The 23,785-nt window shown below is 36.8% G+C and overlaps 1 protein-coding gene across 7 annotated transcripts in view; it reads right to left on the bottom strand.

Moving 5' to 3' along the window:
- Positions 1 to 23,785, bottom strand: part of SPIRE1 (spire type actin nucleation factor 1) — a 347,295-nt gene that overhangs the window by 135,469 nt on the left and 188,041 nt on the right. For all 7 annotated transcript variants that reach the window (XR_005034076.2, XM_057504024.1, XM_036932697.2 and 4 more), the window contains exon 4: positions 19,106 to 19,231. Coding sequence is in view for 6 of the 7 variants with exons in the window: in XM_057504024.1 (XP_057360007.1) it covers positions 19,106 to 19,231 (126 nt within the window). In the remaining variant the exon portion in view is untranslated. The remainder of the gene's footprint in view (positions 1 to 19,105; positions 19,232 to 23,785) is intronic.

Raw genomic sequence — 23,785 nt, 5'->3', positions numbered from 1 at the left:
CACCTTCTTTAATGATCTTAGATAGATCTTCTGAATAAGATTATTGCTGCAGGTTCTACATCAGCACTTGCTGCTCACCTTGCATTTTTATGCCATGGAGATGGCTTCTTTCCTTAAACCTCATGATCAATTTCTGCTAGCTTCAAACTGTTTTTAGAAATTTCCTCACCTCTTTCAGTCTTCATAGAATTGAAGAGAGTTATAGCCTTGCTCTAGATGAGGCTTTGACTTAAGGGAATGTTGTGGCTGGTCGTCTATCCAGACCACTAAAGCTTCTTCCATATCAACAATAAGGCTGTTTCACATTATCATTTTTTTTATCATAGTCACTGGAGTAACATTTTAAATTTCCTTCAAGAACTTTTCCTTTGCATTCATAACTTGGCTGTTTGGTGCAGGAGGCCTAGCTTGCATCTTTTGACATGCCTTCCTCACTAAGCTTAATCATTTCCAGCTTTTGATTTAAAGTGAAAACATGCAACTTTTCCTTTGACTTGAACACTTAGAGGCAATTGTAGGGTTATTAACTGGCCTAATTTCAATATTGTTGTGTCTCAGGGAATAGGGAGACCCAAAGAGAGGGAGAGAGATGGGGCTGGTCAGTGGAACAATCAGAACACATACAACATTTATTGATTATGTCTGGTGTCTATATTGGCATGATTTGTGGTGCCCCAAAATGGTCACAATAGTAACATCAAAGAACGCTGATCACACTTCATCACAACAAATATAATAATAATGAAAAAATTTGAAATATTGTTGAGAATTATCAAAATGCAACACAGAGATATGAAATCAGTAAATGCTACTGGAAAAATGTCACTGATAGACTTGCTTGACACAGTGTTACCACAAACTTCCCAATTTGCAAAAAAAACCACTATCTGCCAAGCACAATTAAGTGCAATAAAACGAGGTATTCCTGTGCTTCCTGTGTGGCTTTGGACAACTTATTTAACTGCTTTATCCCTCAGTTTGATTTTCTCATCTATAAAATACAGATAAATTACTTCTTGGATTTTATTAATATAATATAAAAAATACAAAAATAAATATACTATGTGGTCTGGCTCATATTAAGCATTTAGCAGGTATTAGTTATTATAAACTAATAAATATCTTTGAGGATTTCACTCTGAACACTTTTACTCTATCACAAAACATTTTATTTTTTTACCACAAGACCTCTTCACTAGCCTCTTCCTGAAGCCAAAATCCTAACTCAGAAATAAATCAATATAAAATAGTTGAGAATCTGTAAATACTGTAACTGAGCAAGCCTGAACAAATGGGAGACCAGAAGTCTGAATTTTTCTAGTTAGCAGCAAAATCAAATGAGTTATCTAAATGTAAACTGCATATTTTTCTTATTTTAGAGACAAGATTCTGTCAATTATAGTCCAGCTTCTGAATAAATTTTTTTTTGCTTGCACAAATATAGTAACAGATGCAAGCCTATGCTTGGAATATGGTGAGAAAATTATAATTAAGAGCATCCACATGGCAATTATCTCTCCATTTCTGACATAACCATTCTCAAGCTAGCAATTAGAACTGCTCCACTGTTCCATACCAACATTTTCAGTTCCTGACATCTTAAAAAATAAACAAAAATCTACTCTGTAAATCATAAGTATATCAAATGCCCAGAGAATAATTTTAACTCCCCAGTGTAGGTTCAACATCAGCTCACATATAAATGCCTCTTTTTAGATTAAACCACCCTTACTCATAAATATATCCACAAAAATATATGAATATTTTAATAACAGCATTTTAATGATCACCATTTTCTCCATATTGTTAACCATTTAATGATATTCCTTTTTGTAAATAGGTGAATGCATTTAGTTAGAAACTTTTAAATGTGTAAAAAGAAATGTTTCAAGAATCTCGTGAACAGAGATTCTCAAGATGGTAGCATCAGTAGGGTGACATAAATCTCCTCCCAAAACCATATATATTTTGAGAATACAGTAAATACAACATTTCCTAAAAGAGAAACTAGAAGATAGAGTACAACAGCCAGGCTACATCTACATCTGCAAGAACTCAACATCTCAAGGAAAGGGTAAGATTCAAAGTCATGACCTGGTGGGACCTGAGCACTGACCCCATCAAAGCTTAACAGTGGGAGGAAAAGAATCAGAGTGGGGAAAGAGTGGAAGCACAGGACTGCTAAATAATCAGCCCAAGTAATCTGCACCAGGAGCACAGACACACATGGCATGGTGTACTGGATATTAGAGGAACGGAAAAGCAAAATCTGAGACTAAGACTAAAAAAAGATCCCCACAGCTGGCTGCCCTGGGACAAAAGAAAAGTGGGTGCTTAAAAAGCCTTAAAGGGACAAGGGTTTAACAGGTAGACAAAATTGTCCTGCCACACTAAGCCCAGCAGGCTGGGAACATTAAGGAACTTCAGGCACCCTAACCCCCTGGGTGGCAACACAGCTCTGAAGATCCTCACGGCGATAAGCAGCATACCATTCATGCCCCCCTGCCAGCACTGCAAGCAAACCAGCTGACCCATCATTGCCACGTAGAAGGTGGGGAGCAGCCCTGACAACAGCAACCACACAGAGTCTTCTCCCAGTTTGCAGCTAACAGGGCCAGACACAGAGGCTACCCCTGTGAGATGCTGCCGGGCACAAAGAGCAGAGACCAGTGCAGAGACTGGAAGGCACAAAGGGGCTTTATTCTTGCAGCAAACCCCATCAGTGCCCTAGGCCATCCTGAGGGCCACACTGCCCATGGCAGCTCAAAGGATTAACCCAGGGGCTGCTCCCTGCGTGCAGTTGCCCAGCACAGGCAGAGGAAGCTGGCACAGAGTGTGGAAGGCATGCAGGGGCTCTGTTCTTGTGGAGAAAACGGCTATTGGAAGGCAACCACTGCTAGTGCCCTAGGCCATCCCGAGGGCCACCCCACACACGGTGGCTTAGGAGTTCAACCCAGAGACTACTCCCTGTGTATGGTTGCCCAGCACAAGCAGTAGGGATCAGCACAGAGTCCGCAAAGCACAAAGGGGTGCTGTTATCACAGGAGAACACATGTTGCTCACCTGTGACGACCACCAGTGCCTTAGGCCATTCAGAGGGCTGCCCTGCCCACAGCAGCTCAGGGCATTAACCCAGAGTCTGCTCCCTGTGTTCGACTGACCAATACAGGCACTGGAGACTGGAAAGGTGACTAGAAAGCAGGAAGGGACGTTGTTCTCCCAGCTAATGCTGGCATCACTCGACAACAATCACTTCTATCACCATGAAAAGACAGAAGAAACTGCTTCAGTTCAAATCCCTCAAACACCAGAGAGAGGGCCTGGTGAGACCGAAATCAGGAATCTTCCAGAAAAAGAATTCAAAATAAATGTCACAAGCATGCTGATGGAGCTACAAAGAAATATGCAAGAGCTAAGGGATGAATTCAGGAGGGAGATAAGAGAAATGAAACAAACAGTGGAAGAATTTAAGAGCAGACTGGAAGAGGTGCAAGAGACTGTTAAAGGAATAGAAATCAGAGAACAGGAATACAGAGAAGCTGAGGCAGAGAGAGATAAAAGGATCTGTAAGAATGAAAGAAAATTAAGAGAATTGTGTGAATAATCCAAATGGAAAAATATTTGCATTATAGGGGTACCAGAAGAAGAAGAAGAGAGAAAAAGGGATAGAAAGTGCCTTCGAAGAAATAATTGCAGAAAACATCCAAAAGCTGGGGAATGAAATAGTCTCTCAGACCACAGAAGTCTACAGATCTCCGAACACAAGGGATACAAGTAGGACAACATCAAGACTTACAAAAATTAAACTAGCAAAGATCAAAGATAAGGACAGGGTATTAAAAACAGACAGAGAAAGAAAAAATATCACCTACAAAGGAAAACCCATCAGGCTATCATCAGACTTCTCAGCAGAAAACTTACAGGCCAGACGAGAATGCCATGAAAAATTTAATGACATGAAACAGAAGGGCACTGAACCAAGAATACTGCATCCAGCATGATTACCATTTAAATTTGGAGGGATTAAACAATTCCCAGATAAGCAAAAGCTGAGGGAATTTACCTCTCACATCCACTGCTACAGTGTATGTTAAAGAGACTGCTCTAGATGGAAGTACTCCTAGGGCTAAATAAATGTTATGAGAGAAAATAAAATCACAGCAAAGAAAGCAGACCAGCCAAATACTGAATAAAGTCAAAAAACAAAATCAGCTATCCAGAAAAGCACTCAAGAGAAACATAAAAGAGCACAGAGTAAAACACCTAAAATGTAAAGAGTGGAGGAGGAAGAAAAAGACGGGGGAGAAATAAAGAATTATCAGACTGTTTACAGTAGCGTGATAAGTGAGTTAAAGTTAGATGCTTAGATAGTAAAGAAGCTACCCTCGAATCTTAGGTAACCATGAATCCAAAGCTTGCAATACCAATCAGTACATATCAAATGATAATCACCCTAAATGAAAATGGACTGAATGCACCAATCACAAGACAGAGAGTAGCTAAGAAGAAGTAATACTGTCAAAATGGCCATCTTGCCTAAATCAATCTATAGAGTCAATGCAATCCCTATCAAAACACCAACAGCATTCTTCAACAAACTGGAAAAAAAAGTTTTTAAAATTCATATTCAACCACAAAAAAACCCCAAAGAGCCAAAGAAATTCTGAGAAGGAAGAATAAAGTGGGGGGCTTATCACTTCCCAACGTCAAGCTCTACTACAAAGCCACAGTAACTAAGACAATTTGGTACTGGCACAAGAACAGACCCACAGACCAGTGAAACAGAATAGAGTCCAGACATTAACCCAAACATATATGGTCAATTAATACATAATAAAGGAGCCATGGATATACAATGGGAAAATGACAGCTTCCTCAACAGCTGGTGTTGGCAAAACTGGACAGCTACTCATAAGACAATGGAACTGAATTATTGTCTAACCAAATACACAAAAGTAAATTCGAAATGGATCAAAGACCTGAATGTAAGTCAAGAAACCATAAAACTCTTAGAAAAAAACATAGGCAAAAATCTCTTAGACAAAAACATGAGCAACTTCTTCATGAACATATCTCCCCGGGCAAGGGAAACAAAACCCAAAATGAACAAGTGGGACCATGTCAAGCTGAAAACCTTGTGTAATGCAAAAGATACCACCAAGCGAACAAAAAGGCATCCTACAGTATGGGAGAATATATTTGTAAATGACAGATCTGATAAGGGGTTGACATTCAAAATACATAAAGAGCTCATGCACCTCAACAAAAAAAAGCAAATAATCCAATTAAAAAATGGGCAGAGAATCTGAACAGACACTTCTCCAAAGAAGAAATTCAGATGGCCAACAGACACATGAAAAGATGCTCCACATCACTAGTCATCAGAGAAATGCAACTTAAAACCACAATGAGATATCACTTCACACCAGTAAGGACCGCCACCATCCAAAAGACAAACAACAATAAATGTTGGTGAGGTTGTGGAGAAAGGGGAACCCTCCTACACTGCTGGTGGGAATGTAAATTAGTTCAACCATTGTGGAAAGCAGTATGGAGGTTCCTCAAAAAACTAAAAATAGAAATACCATTTGACCCAGGAATTCCACTTCTAGGAATTTACACTAAGAATGCAGCAACCCAGTTTGAAAAAGACAGATGCACTCCTATGTTTATCGCAGCACTATTTACAATAGCCAAGAAATGGAAGCAACCTAAGTGTCCATCAGTAGCTGAATGGATAAAGAAGATGTGGTATATATACATAATGGAATATTATTCAGCCATAAGAAGAAAACAAATCCTACCATTTGCAACAATATGGATGGAGCTAGAGGGTATTATGCTCAGTGAAATCAGCCAGGTGGAGAAAGACAAGTATCAAATGATTTCACTCATATGTGGAGTATAAGAACAAAGAAAAAAACTGAAGGAACCAAACGGCAGCAGATTCATACAACCCAAGAATGGACTAACAGTTACCAAAGGGAAAGGGACTGGGGTGGATGAGTGGGAAGGGAGGGATAAAGGGGAAAAAGGGGGCATTACTACTAGTAGACATAATGTATGGGGGTGCACGGGGAGGGTTGTACAACATAGAGAAGACAAGTACTCATTCTACAGCATCTTACTACGCTGATGGACAGTGACTGAAATGGGGTATGTGGGGGAGACTTGGTGATGGGAGGAGTCTAGTAAACATAATGTTCCTCATGTAATTGTAGATTAATGATAACAAAAAAATAGACACAGAGTAATAGAATGGATAAAGGAGCAAGACTCATCTATATGCTGCCTACAGGAGACTCACTTCAAACCCAAAGATATACACAGACTAAAAGTGAAGGGATGGAAAAAGACTTTTCATGCAAACAATACGGAGAAAAAAGCAGGGGTTGCAGTACTTGTATCAGACAAAAGAGACTTCAAAACAAAGAAAGTCACAAGAGATAAAGAAGAATATTACATAATGATAAAGGGGGCAGTCCAACAAGAGGATATAACCATTATAAATATGTATGCACCCAACACAGGAGCACCTACATATGTGAAACAAATACTAACAGACTTAAAAGCGGAAATGGAATGCAATGCATTCATTCTAGGAGACTTCAACACACCACTTACTCCAAAGAACAGATCAACCAGACGGAAAATAAGTAAGGAGACAGAGGCACTGAACAACACACTAGAACAGATGGACCTACAGACATCTACAGACTCTGCACCCAAAAGTAGCAGGACACACATTCTTCTCAAGTGCACACAGAACATTTTCCAGAATAGACCACATACTAGGCCACAAAAAGAGCCTCAGTAAATTCAACAATACTGAAATCCTACCAACCAAATTCTCAGGTCACAAGGGCATAAAATTAGAAATAAATTGTACAAAGAAAACAAAAAGTTTCACAGACACAATGGAGGCTTAACAACATGCTCCTAAATAATCAATGGATCAATGACAAAACTAAAACAGAGATCAAGCAATATGTGGAGACAAATGAAAAGAACAGCTCAATGTCCCAACTTCTGTGGGACACAGTGAAGACAGTTTTAAGAGGAAAATATATAGTAATATAGGTATATTTAAAGAAGGAAGAACAATCCCAAATGAATAGTGTAAAGTCACAATTATTGAAACTGGAAAAAGAAAAACAAATGAAGCCCAAAGTCAGCAGAAGGAGAGACATAATAAAGATCAGAGAAGAAATAAATAATACGGAGAAGAATAAAACAATAGAAAAAAATCAATGAAACCAAGAGCTGGTTCTTTGAAAAAATAAAATAAATAAACCACTAGCTAGACTTATTAAGAGAAAAAGAGAATCTATACACATAAACAGAACCAGAAATGAGAAAGGAAAAATCACAATGGACACTGCCGTAATACAAAGAATTCTTAGAGAATACTATAAAAATCTATATGCTAACAAACTGGATAACCTAGAAGAAATGGACAACTTCCTAGAAAAATATAACCTTCCAAGATTGAACAAGAAACAGAAAATCTAAACAGACGAATAACCAGCAATGAAATTGAAGGAGTAATCAAAAAACTATCCAAGAGCAAAACTCCCGGGGCCAGATGGATTAACCGCTGAATTTTATCAGATGTATAGAGAAGACATAATACTCATTCTCCATACAGTTTCCAAAAAATAGAAGAGGGAATACTTTGAAACTCATTCTATGAAGCCAGCATCACTCTAATACCAAAACCAGGCAGAGACACCACAAAAAAAGAAAATTACAGACCAATATTCATGATGAACATAGATGCAAAAATAGTGAACAAAATATTAGCAAACTGAATTCAAAAATAAAGAGGAATATACACCATGATCAAGTGGGATTCACCTCAGGGATGCAACAATGGTACAACATTCGAAAATCCATCAACATCATCCACCACATCAAAAAAAAAGGACAAAAACCACATGATCATCTCCATAGACACTGAAAAAGCATTCAACAAAATTCAACATCCATTCATGATAAAAACTCTCAACAAAATGGGTATAGAGGGCAAGTACCTCAACATAATAAAGGCCATATATGACACACCCACAGCCAACATCATACTTGCCCACTCTCCCCACTGTTATTCAACATAGTACTGGAGGTCCTAGCCATGGCAATTAGACCAAACAAGGAAATACAAGGAATCCAGATTGGTAAAGAAGAAGTCAAATTGTCATTATTTGCAGATGACATGATATTGTATATAAAAAGCCCTAAAGAATCTACTCCAAAAATACTAGAACAAATATCGGAAATTAGCAAAGTTGCAGGATACAAAATTAATACATAGAAATCTGTGCCTTTCCTATACACTAATGATGAACTAGCAGAAAGAGAAATTAGGAAAACAATTCCATTCACAGCTGCATCAAAAAGAATAAAATACCTAGGAATAAACCTAACCAAGGAAGTGAAAGACCTATACCCTGAAAACTACAAGACACTCTTAAGAGAAATTAAAGAGCACACTAACAAATGGAAACTCATCCCATGCTCTAGGCTAGGAAGAATTAATATTGTCAAAATGGCCATCCTGCCCAAAGCAATATACAGATTTGATGCAGTCCGTTATCAAATTACCAACAGCATTCTTCAATGAACTGGAATATATAGTTTTAAAATTCCTTTGGAACCACAGAAGACCCTGAATAGCCAAACCAATCCCGAGAAGGAAGAATAAAGCTGGGGGGATTATGCTTCCCAACTTCAAGCTCTACTACAAAATCACAGTAATCAAGACAATTTGGTACTGGCACAAGAACAGACCTATAGACCAATGGAACAGACTAGAGAGCCCTGATATAATCCAAAGCATATATGGTCAATTAATATATGATAAAGGATCCATGGACATACAATGGGGAAATGACAGCCTCTTCAACAGCTGGTGTTGGCAAAACTGGACAACTGCATGCAAGAGAATGAAACTGGATTACTGTTTAACTCCATACACAAAAGTAAACTCAAAATGGATCAAAGACCTGAATGTAAGTCATGAAACCATAAAACTCTTAGAAGACAACATAGGCAAACATCTCCTTAATATAAGCATGAGCAACTTCTTCCTAACGTGACTCCCCGAGCAACGGAAACAAAAGCAAAAATCAACTCATGGGACTACACCAAACTAAAAACTTTCTGTACGGCAAAGGACATAATTAACAGAACAAACAGGCATCCTATTGTATGGGAGAATATATTTGTAAATGACATATCTGGCAAGGGATTCACATCCAAAATATTTAAAGAACTCACACACCTGAACACCCAAAAAGCAAATAATCCGATTAACAAATGGGCTGAGGATATGAAGAGACAGTTCTCCACAGAAGAAATTCAGATGGCCAACAGACAATTGAAAAGATGCTCCACATCACTAATCATCAGGGAAATGCAAATGAAAACCACAATGAGATATCACCTCACACCAGTAAGGATGGCCAGTATCGAAAAGACGAAGACCAACAAATGCTGGCGAGGATGTGGAGAAAGGTGAACCCTCCTACACTGCTGGTGAGAATATAAGCTAGTTCAACCATTGTGGAAAGCAATATGGAGGTTCCTCAAAAAACTAAAAATAGAAATACCATTTGACCCGGGAATCCCACTCCTTGGAATTTACCCAAAGAAAACAACTTCTCGATTGAAAAAGACATAGGCAACCATATCTTTATTGCAGCACTTTTTACAATAGCCAAGATATGGAAGCAACCTGTGTCCATAAGTAGATGAATGGATAAAGAAGATGTGGTACATATACACAATGGAATACTATTTAGCCATAAGAAAGAAACAAATCCTACCATTTGCAACAACATGGATGAAGCTGGAGGACATTATGCTCAGTGAAATAAGCCAGGCGGAGAAAGACAAGTGCCAAATGATTTCCCTCATTTGTGGAGTATAATAACGAAGCAAAACTCAAAGAACAAAATGGCAGCAGACTCATAGACTTGAAGAATGAACTAGTGGTTACCAAAGGGAGGGTTGTGGGCTGGCGGGTGGGGAGGGAGGCAGAAGGGGATTGAGGGGTATTATGTTTAGTACACATGGTGTGGGGGATCACGAGGAAAACAGTGTAGCACAGAGAAGGCAAATAGTGCATCTGTAGCATTTTATTACTACACTGATGGACAGTGACTGCACTGGGGTATGGGTGGGGGTTTGATAATATGGATAAATGTAATAACCACATTGTGAAACCTGAAATCAATAATATTGATTGTATTATATTAATAATATTGATTGTGTATATCAATAATACATTAATAAAAAAATTTTTAAGTGAAAACATAAACTGACCTCAGAGCTGCTGAGAGCTTTGGATCTTTTATTCTCAAAATACATAAATTTCCTTACAGTGGAAATGTTTTAAAAATAAATAAAAAAATCAAGTAACATTCAAGCCCAATCCCCTACTACCAGGTTCCCAGTTTCGACAGCAGGATGAATATAAGGGGATGGCTACAGGTAACGTAAGGCTCATTTTATTCTGCTCTATTTCTTCTTGAATGTTAACATGTTAACCACTAAGGAAAATCCAACTCTATAATCAAAACGGAATTATTTATTAGGTTAAGAAAAAACTCTTTGATGAAGGGCCTTAGTGTTGCCCTGAGCTGAGGAAACAGCAAAGGAACCATACCTGAAAGACTACAAGAGGTACTGTCCTAGGTCCTCGATTCTCTAACAGGGTTGGTGATATAAATATGGTCGTTGCCCTTAAGAGGTCACAGTAGAGTAAGGATTCAGATGTAAACAATAATTACAACACAGTGTGATAAGTGATTAGCATCTAGAGCAGAATGAATGAATGCAGAATAAAGAAATTAACTTCGATCAGAAAAAACATTTCAGAGCAGTGAATGTTTGAGTTCAGTATTAAGAATAAGTAGGCATATTTTAAGTTAGAGAAGAGGTGAAAAGGACATTTCAGGTCAGTGCAGAGGCCCTGGGCAGTTGGGGACTGGAGGAAGGGTAGCAGATCACGCATATGTGGTGGGATACAGCCAAAGAAGAGTCCAGGAGGTCACACTGGGCCTGATTGTGAAAGATTCCCTATATCATGCTAAGGGGTCTAAACTTTCCATCTCCAAGTACCAAGCAGTCAACAAGCTCTTTACACCCAGGTGTAACACTGGCGGATAGACTGCATGAAAAGGGAAATAACTTTGGGAGGTTTTGCCACGGCACAGCCAAGAGATCCTTACCACTGCATGAGGAAGGCACAGGCAGAGAACACAGAGGCAGCTCTGCATTCTGGAGATAAATTGAGAGTGTCAGGGGACCAAGATTCAAGATACGTGGTAGCAAATTAGATCTACAATACCAGATCACAGATTCTCTAACTCACTCAACACTAACGAAATATTTACAGAGGCCCTGTCTTGCCAATGGGTTTCAGCCCCGCATAAGTTCACTACGGATTCAGTGTGACCAAAGAAATGACAGTAAAAGGTTCTTGGAGTGAAAGGGTTTATACCCAACTTTATTTCCACGGTGGCAGGTCAATCACTAGAATCCCATCCGCTCAGAGTGAGGCTGCATGCAGCAAGCCACTCTCTGCCTCTGGACGTCTCTGCCTGCACAGCTGTCCTCTGGGCCTCTCTGCCCACACAGCTGTCCTCGACGTTGCCACCACTCCAGCTTCTGCTCTGCTCTCCTGCAGCCGTAGCACCATGTCACCCAGAGTACTGGGCAGGGCTCTTTATATAGAGTTAATAATGACACATTGCTCACATGTGTGTAGTGAGCTAGCCAACCAGGGCCAGGTGAGAATCCTGGCCACAGGAACCTTCACTTTATCCACCAGCCCTATCACACTGGGGATATTAGCAGTGAATTAAAAAGGTCTCTGCCATCAGTGAGATTATGTTCTAATGGCAGACATCAATGATTTAAGAAAAGAGATCACTAAGACAATTACAGACTAGTGATGAATGCTAGGAAGGAAATAAACAGGGTAACATGATTTTAAAGAAAAAGGCTCCATGTGATAAATATTAAGAGTGTTCAGGGGAGACCTGAGGACCTGTCCTTTCAGCTTAGCCCTTAAGGATGCAAATGAAAAACCGTAATTGAAAGGGGTGAATGAAGACAGAATTTATAAAAGGAATTTAAGATGTAAACAAGAAATTAAGGACCACAGGAGCAGTCACACTTAAGAAGAGACTAAAGATCATTATAATCAGATAATCAGAAGTGACAATCCATACCTGTAGAGCCTGCCCCTGAACAAATACAAGATGGCTTAACTATATTAGATATTCCTCAAAGATCAAAATGTCTGAAATATTCTACCTTAGTTCTGGGGTTGTTTTGTGTATGATACAAGAAAGTGCAAGGGGAGAGAAAATTTTTATCATTTGAGTAAATAATATAGAAAACAAGTTATGACTTTAAAAATCTATTTACATGCTTCTAATAGAGTTCTTATTGCAAAATATGAACAAATAATGTTTTATAAGGTCAATTATTTTACTGTTCATTCATTTATGACTGATGTTATTGTACAAGGAACTTTTTCTTTACCGGGATTTTTTACATTTGATTTTAAAATACAGAATTTTTAGGCCATGGTGACATCAACATAGTAGTAATGTCAATATTGTTACAACATTGAGCTTTCCTATCAAATCAACAACACTGAATTGCTTTCCTATAAAATCCATCTCAAATTTAAAATGTAAACAGTATTAAGATATAAAATAGTATATATTAACTTCATAGCAAATTTTACTGGACATCCACTTAAAATGTTTACCTACAGATAATATTTTGCCTATACAAGGCACTGGTATAAAAATGAGCAAAAGCTTGTTGAATGAATGCAACAAAATTTAGTCACATGAATTGTACTTTCTGCAGAGAATTTTATGACCAGAGAGACCCAGACATAAAGGGGCATGCCTGATTGCCTCATCTTCCCTTTTTACAGATAAGTTAACTAATCTAGCAATGGCATTGAACTTAAGAGGTCACATGAATAATGAGTGGAAGAATATGATTCACAAACAATAAAGGAGCTTTTAAATATGACCAGTGCTAATATAAATATAAAATAAATGAAAAATTAATTGTTTGCTTGGGAAAAGGGTTTTTCTTTCAAAAGAAGGATTCTTTTTAAATAGAGTATTTCTCTGATACATCTTTTCTCTGCTGTAGTAAATAAAATTATACCCCTACTGTACACACACTCTCAACTATACATACTCTCAACACGGAAGCTCAACAGTTAGACCGTGCTAAGAACATAGCGGAATAAAATAAACTGACTTCTAATCTTAAAATTATTTTATTTCAGTCTTTGATGCTTCTATGACACTGTTGTCTTTTCCCATTTCATAGCTACATATTATTTCATTCCTAAACTTAACGTGATATCTTCCCTCCTTCTATCCCATGACCATTTGTATGAGACAGACACACACGTTTTCTCATTAACTCTCTTCTCTCCCAACTCCAAATTTTATTCACTTTGACTTACACATACTTCTTTCTAATCCTGCTCAGAAGCCTATATCAAAGTATACACATACATTTTCCTTCAGGACCTCTTCAACTTTGTTCTCATACAGTCTACTGTATATGACTGTTCTTATAGAAAACAGCAGTAACAGATTAGAGCACTGTTGCTAGGATGAAGAGGGATGAGGATGGAAGTGTTGGCATCAGAAGTGTTGAGAATTTACTTCTGTGTGAACTTCTAATCTCTCTAAGCCTCAGTTTAATAACCTGCAAACAGTAAGAGTCACAGGATTGTTCGTGAGGATTAAATGGAGTAAGTAATAGAGGTCACTGTATAGCTCTGTAGGAATATAATACAGGAAGGCACCAGGGATTAAAGTTTGAAGAACTGATAAATAATTTCATTTCATAAGACCAAGGACTGATAATCAAAAACTACTTGACAACAACAGATTAAAGGATGCTACCATTAATATAATCTCCTTTTTTTCCAATTAAAATAATTTATAGCTAAATTTTCTATTCTCCACCACACATTTACTACCACTCTTGCTGGCAGGCTTTGGACTGTCATTGGCAGTCATTGGTCACTGGCAGTGGGTACAAGTTGTCTCTTCTTTCATACAACCTGATGTACTAAGTGGATTGCTTATTAAACAGTCCCTCCATCTATACTTAAGTATAATGATAGCAAATTGCTTATGAGACACAGTACTATGTACTTACTTTCAAGGATATCAAATTGCCTTTGAGACACAGTAAGAGCAAGCCTATCCAAATCTTCACTATCATTTGGAGAATCACCTTAAAGGAGCTCATTCATTGTTAAGAAGGAGTCATCATGTCATGGAAAGAGATAAGAATGAAAGTGAATTTGCTTTCTAAATAAATAGCTGATGAACTACAAAGCCTTGTGCTTTGTAGTAGCCTGCTGGTTAAGTAAATGTAATTATAATTTTACAGAACATCTACAACATTTGGAAATAAATTATGTGTTTTGTATTTTAATAAACTGTCAATTGAGGATATGAGAAATTTAATATAATTGAAGCATTTTTAGTCTATCAAATCAGGAACATTACCAATAACTGAGCTCAGATATTCTGTTAAGAAGATTTTACCCTGATTTTACACACACACACACACACACACACACACACACACACACACACAGAAATAAGGTAGTTTGATACATCATTAATAATCAGATCATCACTTAACTTGTTGAATCAGAGGTTATTACTTTGAAAATTCCAGTTGAGATACACTAACTCACAGGTATAGAAGAAAGATTGATTCTTAAAATGTTTAAGTATTTTGAGATCTTTAGAGAAAATATCAAATTAACAGAATATTTTACTACTAGTGTGAATTTAGTGTTCTGAGAAAAGGTTAAAACGAGTAACATATACAGGAACTAACATATGAAAATTTTCATAATTTCATGAAAGCTGCATATTTTGCAGAGGAAAAAGAAATCCATTTGGACTCTTTAAGGCTTTATTCCTAAAACTGTAGTGTTGATAAACAATTTATGTGGCATAAAACCTGTAATTAAATGGTACAGGATGTTCCTAAGTGTCGGGATTTCCATGTATTTTACAGTTTGTCTTATCAAGACTCACTACTAAATGAATTTTTAATATGTAAATTTAAAGAATGGCAAAACCACTCAAAGGCCTCATGTGATGAGGTTTAAGATGGGCCTATCTGCTAGAGATAAAAGTTCTATTTGCTAGAGATTTTGGCCAAAATGTTTCTAATAGTCAGAAATGCTTTCAAAACTGACTTGTTTCAATGGGAAGAAAATCTCTGAAGTTCTGGAAAAACACAGACATAATGTATACATTATTTCAGTTCAACAAACATTTCTAGAGTGTTTCTATGTGTGCATATTGCATTAAGAGTCATTAATATAAAGATGATTTAAAACGTAATTATTTATCTCAAGAAGTACCTGGTCTGGTTGTGGAGAAAAAAATTACAAAGATGTAAGCAAATAACTACCATGGAGTATGAGAATTTCAAGGCTGAGGGTATATAAGTTACAGGGTAGTGAAGGGCACAGAGCTCTGCTGGTGGGGAGGGAGGTTATGAATATTTCACAATTGAGGTAACATGTGAGCATGGTGTAGATATTTAAATAGGAATTCACCAAGCAGACAAGGAGAGAAGACAATTCCAGGCAGAGAACAGAATGAGCAAGGGTCACAGGTAGTTTCTTAACACATGCTATTATGTAAGTAATTTTGAATGGATAGTGTGAAACGAAAAGAAGGTAGTGTTGAAAAGGAGAATAAAAATGCAAGTGAAATACCATAAAGGGCCTTGTATGAAATACAATGGAGTTTTAGTTTTACTCCATAGGTGACGGGGAGCCATACTGATTAGGGAAGCAACATGCTTCTGTCGAGTTATCAGGTGTCTAGTGGTCAGGTAGGATGAGCCACACAGGAAGAAAACAACTAAACCTTTATTCGCTTACTGGAACAGTGCAAACAAGAGGCCAAAAAGGATGTTTTGCTCTCCTTTTTCCATTTTTTTCCCCACAGAACAGCACAGGGTAAAGGTCAGGCAACATGCAATGCAGGTGGGGGGAAATCACCTTACAGCTGAGCAGTACTAGACAAAGGGCTCCTGACACTTTACAGACCTAAGGGCCAGTATGAGGGAAAGACAGAAGGCTAGGAAGGGTAAGTTCTGAGGCAGAGAGGAAGAAAGCACCTGAGCCAAGGTCCTTCAAATGGAGGCATGGGGGCTGAGAATGCAGATGTCGGATGAGGATGGCTGGCCCACTGGGGGTGCTCTGAGTCCTTGGAATCCTTTGTAGAAAACCAGAGTGCAGTATACTACCTATGCACCAAGTCACATGTGTGGAGGGCAGCTTGCCCCCATAAGACCTGCCAGGGAAAGCCAGCTTATGGTCAGGCTTGAAAGATCACACATAGGTTATGGTCTGGAGCCAGACTCTTCCGATCAGAGCTGTGATCTGTAAGAATCACTCATTGACACTGTGAATGATATACTGGACGGGGAGGATTTACAGAGATGAGGAGACCAGAAGGTTGGTATCATAATCCAGATCAGACACATGGACCTGATATAGTGACTGATTTCACCTATGTAGTAATGTAAGTTTAGTCCAGGAAGGGCTGATAAACTGGAAGAAAATGGTAGTCTAGGGATTGGATGACTAACTCAGGTGGCAGTGAGGGCAAGAGCTTGAAGGGCAGGGGTTACAGTTAGGCAAAGAGAACCCATGATTTCCAAAGTGGAATGATGGCAGGTTATTATAAGGACAAAGATGTGTTCAGAAACAGACAGAAAGGAAGTCAAGAATACAAAGCTATTATTTCTTTTTATTAAAGAAATCACTCAAGATTATAGCAGATGACAGTGACAATGGGTTTTAGTATAGGAAGTAGATGGCATGAGCTTTCTGCACAAGAATGAAGAGTAACTGTTTGGAAGCAGTAGAGGAAAGACAGACTATTACCAATCCACTCTACTCTAGAGATAAGATGCAAAGCAGAGAGCAGCCTTCCACAAGAGGGAAGCAAGAAAAAGCACTACCCTTGGGGAAACAAGTGTTCTGAGAAGAGCCTGAGGGCACTAAGGAATTCTTTCTAAAAATGGAGCAGAGTTTTGAGAGAGGAGTGCAGAAGGTTCAGATAAAAAAAAGTAAGGAAATAGAGTAGGAGATGAGAAAACAGGACAGAATTATTATCTATAATGACCAAATTTGGGGTGGTGTCAGAGGGTGACAGGGTGAGATGTGGCTGGAACCCTCAAGGTCCTCAAGCTTGGTCAGGATCTGGCCAGTCCTTCTGGGCACTGCCACACAGCACCAATGGTTCCAGACACTTGTGTTTTTTTACTCTACTTGTTTATATAAACTTTGATAATGTTTAAATCAAAATCTGAGAATGTGTTTGGCAAAGTTAAATTTTAATCAAGAGCAAAAAAATGTTTTTTAAGCTCACTGGATTATAGTAGAAAACATACTTATTAATGTTGTTCTTTAAGCTCAGAAATGGTTCCTAAAAAGGTCTGTGTTACCTAAAAAGGTCTGTGTTAGAAGAACTTATGAGTTCATTTAGTTTACTCTACTCACCTCACAGGATTGTACAAAAACCTTAAAAATAATTCTTGTTTCATATAGGTCGGTCACGGGGAAGGCAGTACAGCACGGAGAAGACAAGTAATGACCTGTAGCACATCTTACTATGCTGATAGTGACTGCAGTGAGGTGGGTGGGGGGGACTCGATAATATGGGTGAATGTTGAAACTACAATGTTATTCACACAAAATCTTCATAAGAGCATACATCAATGATACCTTAATTTAAAAAATACATAAAATAAAAAATAATGCTTGTTTCTTTGGAGAAGGCAATCTCAATCTTAATAAGCTGGGGAAGATAATTACAACCTTAAGAAGTTATCTTTTCTACTATTAACTAAACCTTAATTGAGCATGTGCTTTTGGATGTTTACTCTGAAGCTTTTAAAATCTAAGTTCTCTAGTTCTAGTTCGGATCTTTTTCTTGGAGGAAAAGCTAGTCTATGATGTATTTATAATTATTCCTTAAATAATATATAGTTCACCCTTTTCCACCCTGTTGAAGGCTTTCCTCTTGGGTCCAAGTCTATAAAATCCTAAAAAAAACCCATGCATACCTTTTCATTGGCCTGTAACAAAGACTTTATAGGCAGTATCCTGGCTAGAACTGAAGAGGAATGTTGGAGCTCTCATTTATACATATAAAATGGATTTATTTAAGATAATTTATTAAGGGTGATGTGGCTAAGACATGTCACTTACTTATTACCAGAGCTAATCAGTCTTATTTGGCTAACATGGGTTAGTATTTTTCTCGCTTACATCCCACATGCATCCCCCCGAACTGTGCCACCTAAGTTTTAAACTAGTGTTTCAGATAATCTCTGTATTTCAGTCATGAAAGAAATGATACCCATTACCTATCACATACTGACCCCTTCCTGTGTACCAGATGCTGTGTTGCTTTATATAGATTTCATGAACTTTCACAACCATCTGTGTGATGTAAAATGTGGTGATTTACCTTGTAAATGAGTTAGAATGATTCTCTTTGGACTCTACATATAATATTCTCAACTCACAGACACTGATAAATAATAACTAAATAAAATAGCTAAAATGAGATTTTGAATTATTTGAGTATCAATTCCAATCTGCTCCATTAATATCTAGTTTGGATCCTTTTTTAGGTGAAAAAGCTAGTCTAACCAAATCTACTTATAAAGTAGTTAAATTATACTATTAAGTTTTAAAATGAACCAGAAAAAGAAAAAAGAATGGCAGAAAAAGGGTGAAAAGCAAGTTGTATGGGAAATTGATTAAACCAATTAAGTAGTATTTATTTCCCATTTTTAAGGAAACTTCATGAAAATCTTTGTTTTATAAAATGGGTTCACATGCTTATATTTTAAAGAATTTATTTTTTGCCTAAGTTGCTTCTTTCCTACTCATCAGAAAGATGGTAATAAATATTTTAAATAATATTATGGACAATGTTGAAAACCCAGGTTTATCTTTCACAATACCAATAAATGTGAAAGCAGTAGCACTTACCTCCTTTGCACTCTTAATTTTAGTCAGAAATGTATGCAGCTCCATTGTTTCTGCAAACAGTGCACGACATACTGCCTGATAATGATTTGGTGCCTCTGATTCAGTTGGGAGATGAGCAGCACATAACTACAGAAAAGGAAAATAAAAAAATCATGCTTGTTTATTATTTGCGTAGGTTTTTTTGGTAACTTAAAAACAAATACACCCAGAATATTTGTATTTTTGTATCACACAACAAGGCAATTCCCATCATCCAAAGCCTAATGTATCACAAGAATAACAGTAAAGTCTATACAACTCTATGGAAAAAGTGGTCCACAAGTAACAATTCAACAGCACAGATGAGCTTACTAGAATTGGTTAGCTTCCATTTGAAAATGATAGGTCATATGTAGAAGTCTGGGTTGGTAGCAGAAAGGGAACTATCATTTACTGGGTATTAATCATAACTCAGATATTTTAATAGGTATCATTTATTACATATTTATCATGCCAGACACTATATTTGACATGTCATATACACACAATAATATCATTTACTGTTCAATGTAACCCTAAATTATCCCCATTTTATAGCAAAGGAAACTAAGGCTGAGAGAGTCAAGTGACTTGTCCACAGTCATAAAGTTGACATGAAAGATAAAAAGAATTCAACACAGTTATTTCTGAAGCCCAGGCTCATTCTTATACATGTTGAATTGTGTAATGTAATAAAAAGAATATCAAGAGGACATGTGGACCCCTGGAAAGATGCCTCATTAGTAGGTGGGGAGTAGAGGTAAGAGAGTACAGGGCAACATAGCCCCAGTGGTGATGCCTCCAGTCCTCACATACTTTCCTGTGCACAACACATAAACCTCACAAAAATACTTGTGGGTAAAAGATGCAACTTAACATCATGCACAACAATTCAGAAAACTCAAACACCATTCAATTTATTAAACTGGAAAGACAACCTACTAGAAGTGTAGTGCAAGGGAATAATTTTATCTTTCCTTAAATTAATCATTCTGTGTCCAGGTAATACAACAGCTATATTTTAAGGTACTTCGTTTGCATTAAAAAGCTGTAAGTTTTCCCTTCTTACTATATTCAATAAATCTGACCTTAATACCATTACCAGAAATATACATTATATTTTAATTTCTATCTGTTGGAAAGTAAAAGATGTCTTTGTAGGTTGCATTATCCTTCATAATGTGGCTTTTTATTATTTTCATTTTTATTAAGTATCATATGCAATTTAATAATTAGATTACTATCTTTAATAAAATACATTCTCAAGAAAATATCTTTAGTTTCAGCAGGAAACTTTCTCCATAGTACCAAAATGAAGCTAAGGATTGATTCATTAGAAGCATGAAAAGCAAAAATCTCATAAGCTTATTATTCACACAGGTATCAATGAACAGAGAGTACACTTTTTGCTCAGTTATTTTTGTATCCAGAAGACAGCTTCCAATACAAAATGATCACTTTCAAGGTAATGACAGGCAACTACTAACACTTTCACCTTTATCTAATTCCATAATTTTATATTCCAATTACATGATGTAAAACATGGCATGTTTTTTACTTTAATTCACGTAAGAAATATGCTTTCTATAAGGACTCAAACACATGTACATGCATTGTTTTATCTATAAAAATTTCACAAAACAAAACATATACATTCAGTTGATTTCACAACCCACAAATACACTGTGATCTGCAACTTGCTCTGCAACTTAAACTGGTGTAAAGGTAATAACTAGGTCTAACAACGTCTTTAAAAATGCACATGACATGATATTATATACAGAAAATCCAATGGAATCCACAAAAACTATTAGAGCAAAAAGCAATTTCAGCAAAGTTATGGGATACATGAGCAACACACCAAAAAAATATATTTCTATACAGTATATATTTTCTGATAAACAATAAGAAAAATGAAGAAAATAATTCCATTTATAAAAGTATCAAAAAAATATAATACTAAGGAATAAATTTAACCAAGGAGGTGCAAGACTTACATACTGAAAAACCATAAAACATTGCTGAAAGTAATTAAAGATGACCTAAACAAATGGAAAGACACCCTGAATTCATGGGTTGGAAGACTTAATATTGTTCAGACAGCAATACTAGACAAAATTATCTACACACTGAACACAATCCCTAGCTAAATCCTGAATGCCTTTCTTGAAGACATGTTAAAGCTGATTCTAAAATTCATATGGAGTTGGAAGGGGCCCAAAAGACCTAACACAATCTTGGAAAGAACAAAGCTGGAAGACTCAAACTTCCAAATTTCAAAACTTGCTACAAAGTTACAATAATCAAGATAATGTGGTAGTGGCATAAGGACAGACATACAAATCAATGAAATAGACCTGAGGGTTCAAAAATCAACACATATGCGTATGGTTGACTGATTTTTGATAGAAGTTTCCAGGTCATTAAGTAGGGAAAGAATAGTCTGTTCAACAAACCATGCTGGATATCCACATGAAAAAAAATGAAGTTGTACCCCTAACTCATGCCAAATGTAAAAATTAATTCAAAATGCATCAGAGACTGAGATAAATACAAGAACCAAAACTATAAAATTCTTAGAAGAAAATAAAAGGGTAAACTTTCACAGTCATGGATTTGGTAATGGTTTTTTAAAGTTGACACTAAAAGCACAACAACAAAAGGGATAAATTTGACTTCATCAAAGGTAAAATCTTGTAATCAAAGGACACTATCAAGAGAATGAAAAGACAATCTACAGAATGGGAGAAAATGATTTCAAGTCATATATTACACAAGGTTCTAGTATGCAAAGTATATAAAAAACTCAAGCTCAACAGAAAGACCCAATTTAAAAACAGACTTTTTTAAAGACCAATTTCCAAAGAATATATACAAATGGCCAAAAAACACATACAAATATAATCAACACTATTAGGGAAGTGTAATTCAAAATCACAATGACATACCACCTATACCCACTAGGATGTCTACAAAAACAAAACAAAAATGAAAATAAGTGTTGACAAGATCATGGAAAATTTGCAACCCTTGTATATTGCTGGTGTGAATGTAAAATGGTGCAGCCACTGCAAAAAACAGTTTGGTCATTCCTCAAAAAGTTAAACATAGAATTACCATGTGATGCAGCAATTCCACTCTAGGTAAATATCCAAAAGAAATGAAAGTGGTGTTCAAACAAAAACTTGTACACAAATGTTCATATCAGCACTATTCATTGCAGCCAAAGGTGGAAACAATTCAAATGCTCTGAACTGATGAATAGATAAACAAAATGTGATATATCCATCGAATGGAATCTTACTCAGTCACAAAAAGGACTAAATTACTGACAGAGGTTATTACAATGTGGATGAACCTTAAAAACATCATGCTCAGCAAAAGAGGTCAGGCACAAAAGGCCTTGTATTATACAATTCCACTTATATGAAATATCCACAACACACAAAAAGCTCTGTGATTAGTGGTTGCCAGGGGCTGAAGGATGAGGGATGGGAAGTGATGATTATGGGCTTTCCATCTGAGGTGATGAAAGAGCTCTGGAACTTGATAGTGGTGATGGCTGGACAATACTGTGAATGGCAATTTTAAATGGTAAAAAAGGTAAATTTTATGTTACGTGTATTTTACCACAATTTAAAAAGTTCTTAAAAAATGTAACAATAATGTAATTCTAAAAACTCTCCATTGAGACAGAGAAATAACCCCCGTGGCTATTTCAGGGTCAATGAATTGCTTTTTATTTTGTTCTTTGTATTTATATGCACCACCTTATCTAATCCTTTCAATGACCCAATTTAAAGATTAGGAAATTTAAATTTAGAACTGTTAAAAGTAATTTATCCAAGGTCACACCAGATAGCCAGTAGAATTAGAGTTGAAAACAGGCAGTCTAATTCTAGAGCCAGTTCTTATGCACTACACTCAAGAATGAATGCATATTACATTTATGTTGAAGGAAATAGTTCTTAAAGTTATTAAGGATAGGATCCTGTATATAATAAGCATGTTAACAAGACCTGGTTTTATGGTTACAGAAAAGGGACATTATGTGGATAGAGGAACACAATTAGAAGGAGCAGGTTCTGTCCTTATATCTATGAACATGAGGTCATGTGACCTTGGACAATTTATTTTATATTGCCAGGTTTTAGTTCATTTTTAAAAGGAGAGGACTGGACTCTGTGATTTCTTATGTAATATACATCCCCTTGTTCTATGAATAAAGTTCTAAGACGAATCAGAATGGAGTTTTTAGGGTTCAATCTTGGATCTTCAGGTTTCTCTCTACTCATTTAGCTAATCTCATCTGCACTACCAGCTTTAAATTCCACCTACAAGCTGATGACTCCCTAACTCCTACTCTAGGCTCCTCCTGTTCGTATTTTTCAGAAAAAGATCCATTTTATTTTTATGCTTTAAAGACATTTCACTAGGTAAAGAATTTTAGGTTCTATCTTAGAACTCTGAAGATATTCCATCCTGTCTTTTGCCTTCCATTGTTTTCTTTGAAAAGTCAGGTGTAGTTTATTTTTTCCTCTGACTGATTTTGATTTTTTCTGTTTGTGCTTTTTAGCAGTTTACAGTGAAATTGGATTATTTCAAAATTTCATTTATTGGGCTCTTGGGTCACGGGCCTTCTGAATCTGTGGCATTGTGCTT

This window comes from Manis pentadactyla, chromosome 6 (assembly GCF_030020395.1).
Source record: "Manis pentadactyla isolate mManPen7 chromosome 6, mManPen7.hap1, whole genome shotgun sequence".
NCBI lineage: Eukaryota > Metazoa > Chordata > Mammalia > Pholidota > Manidae > Manis > Manis pentadactyla.
The sequence above is the reverse complement of the archived record's forward strand: the minus strand, read 5'-3'. Positions and strand labels throughout refer to the sequence as shown.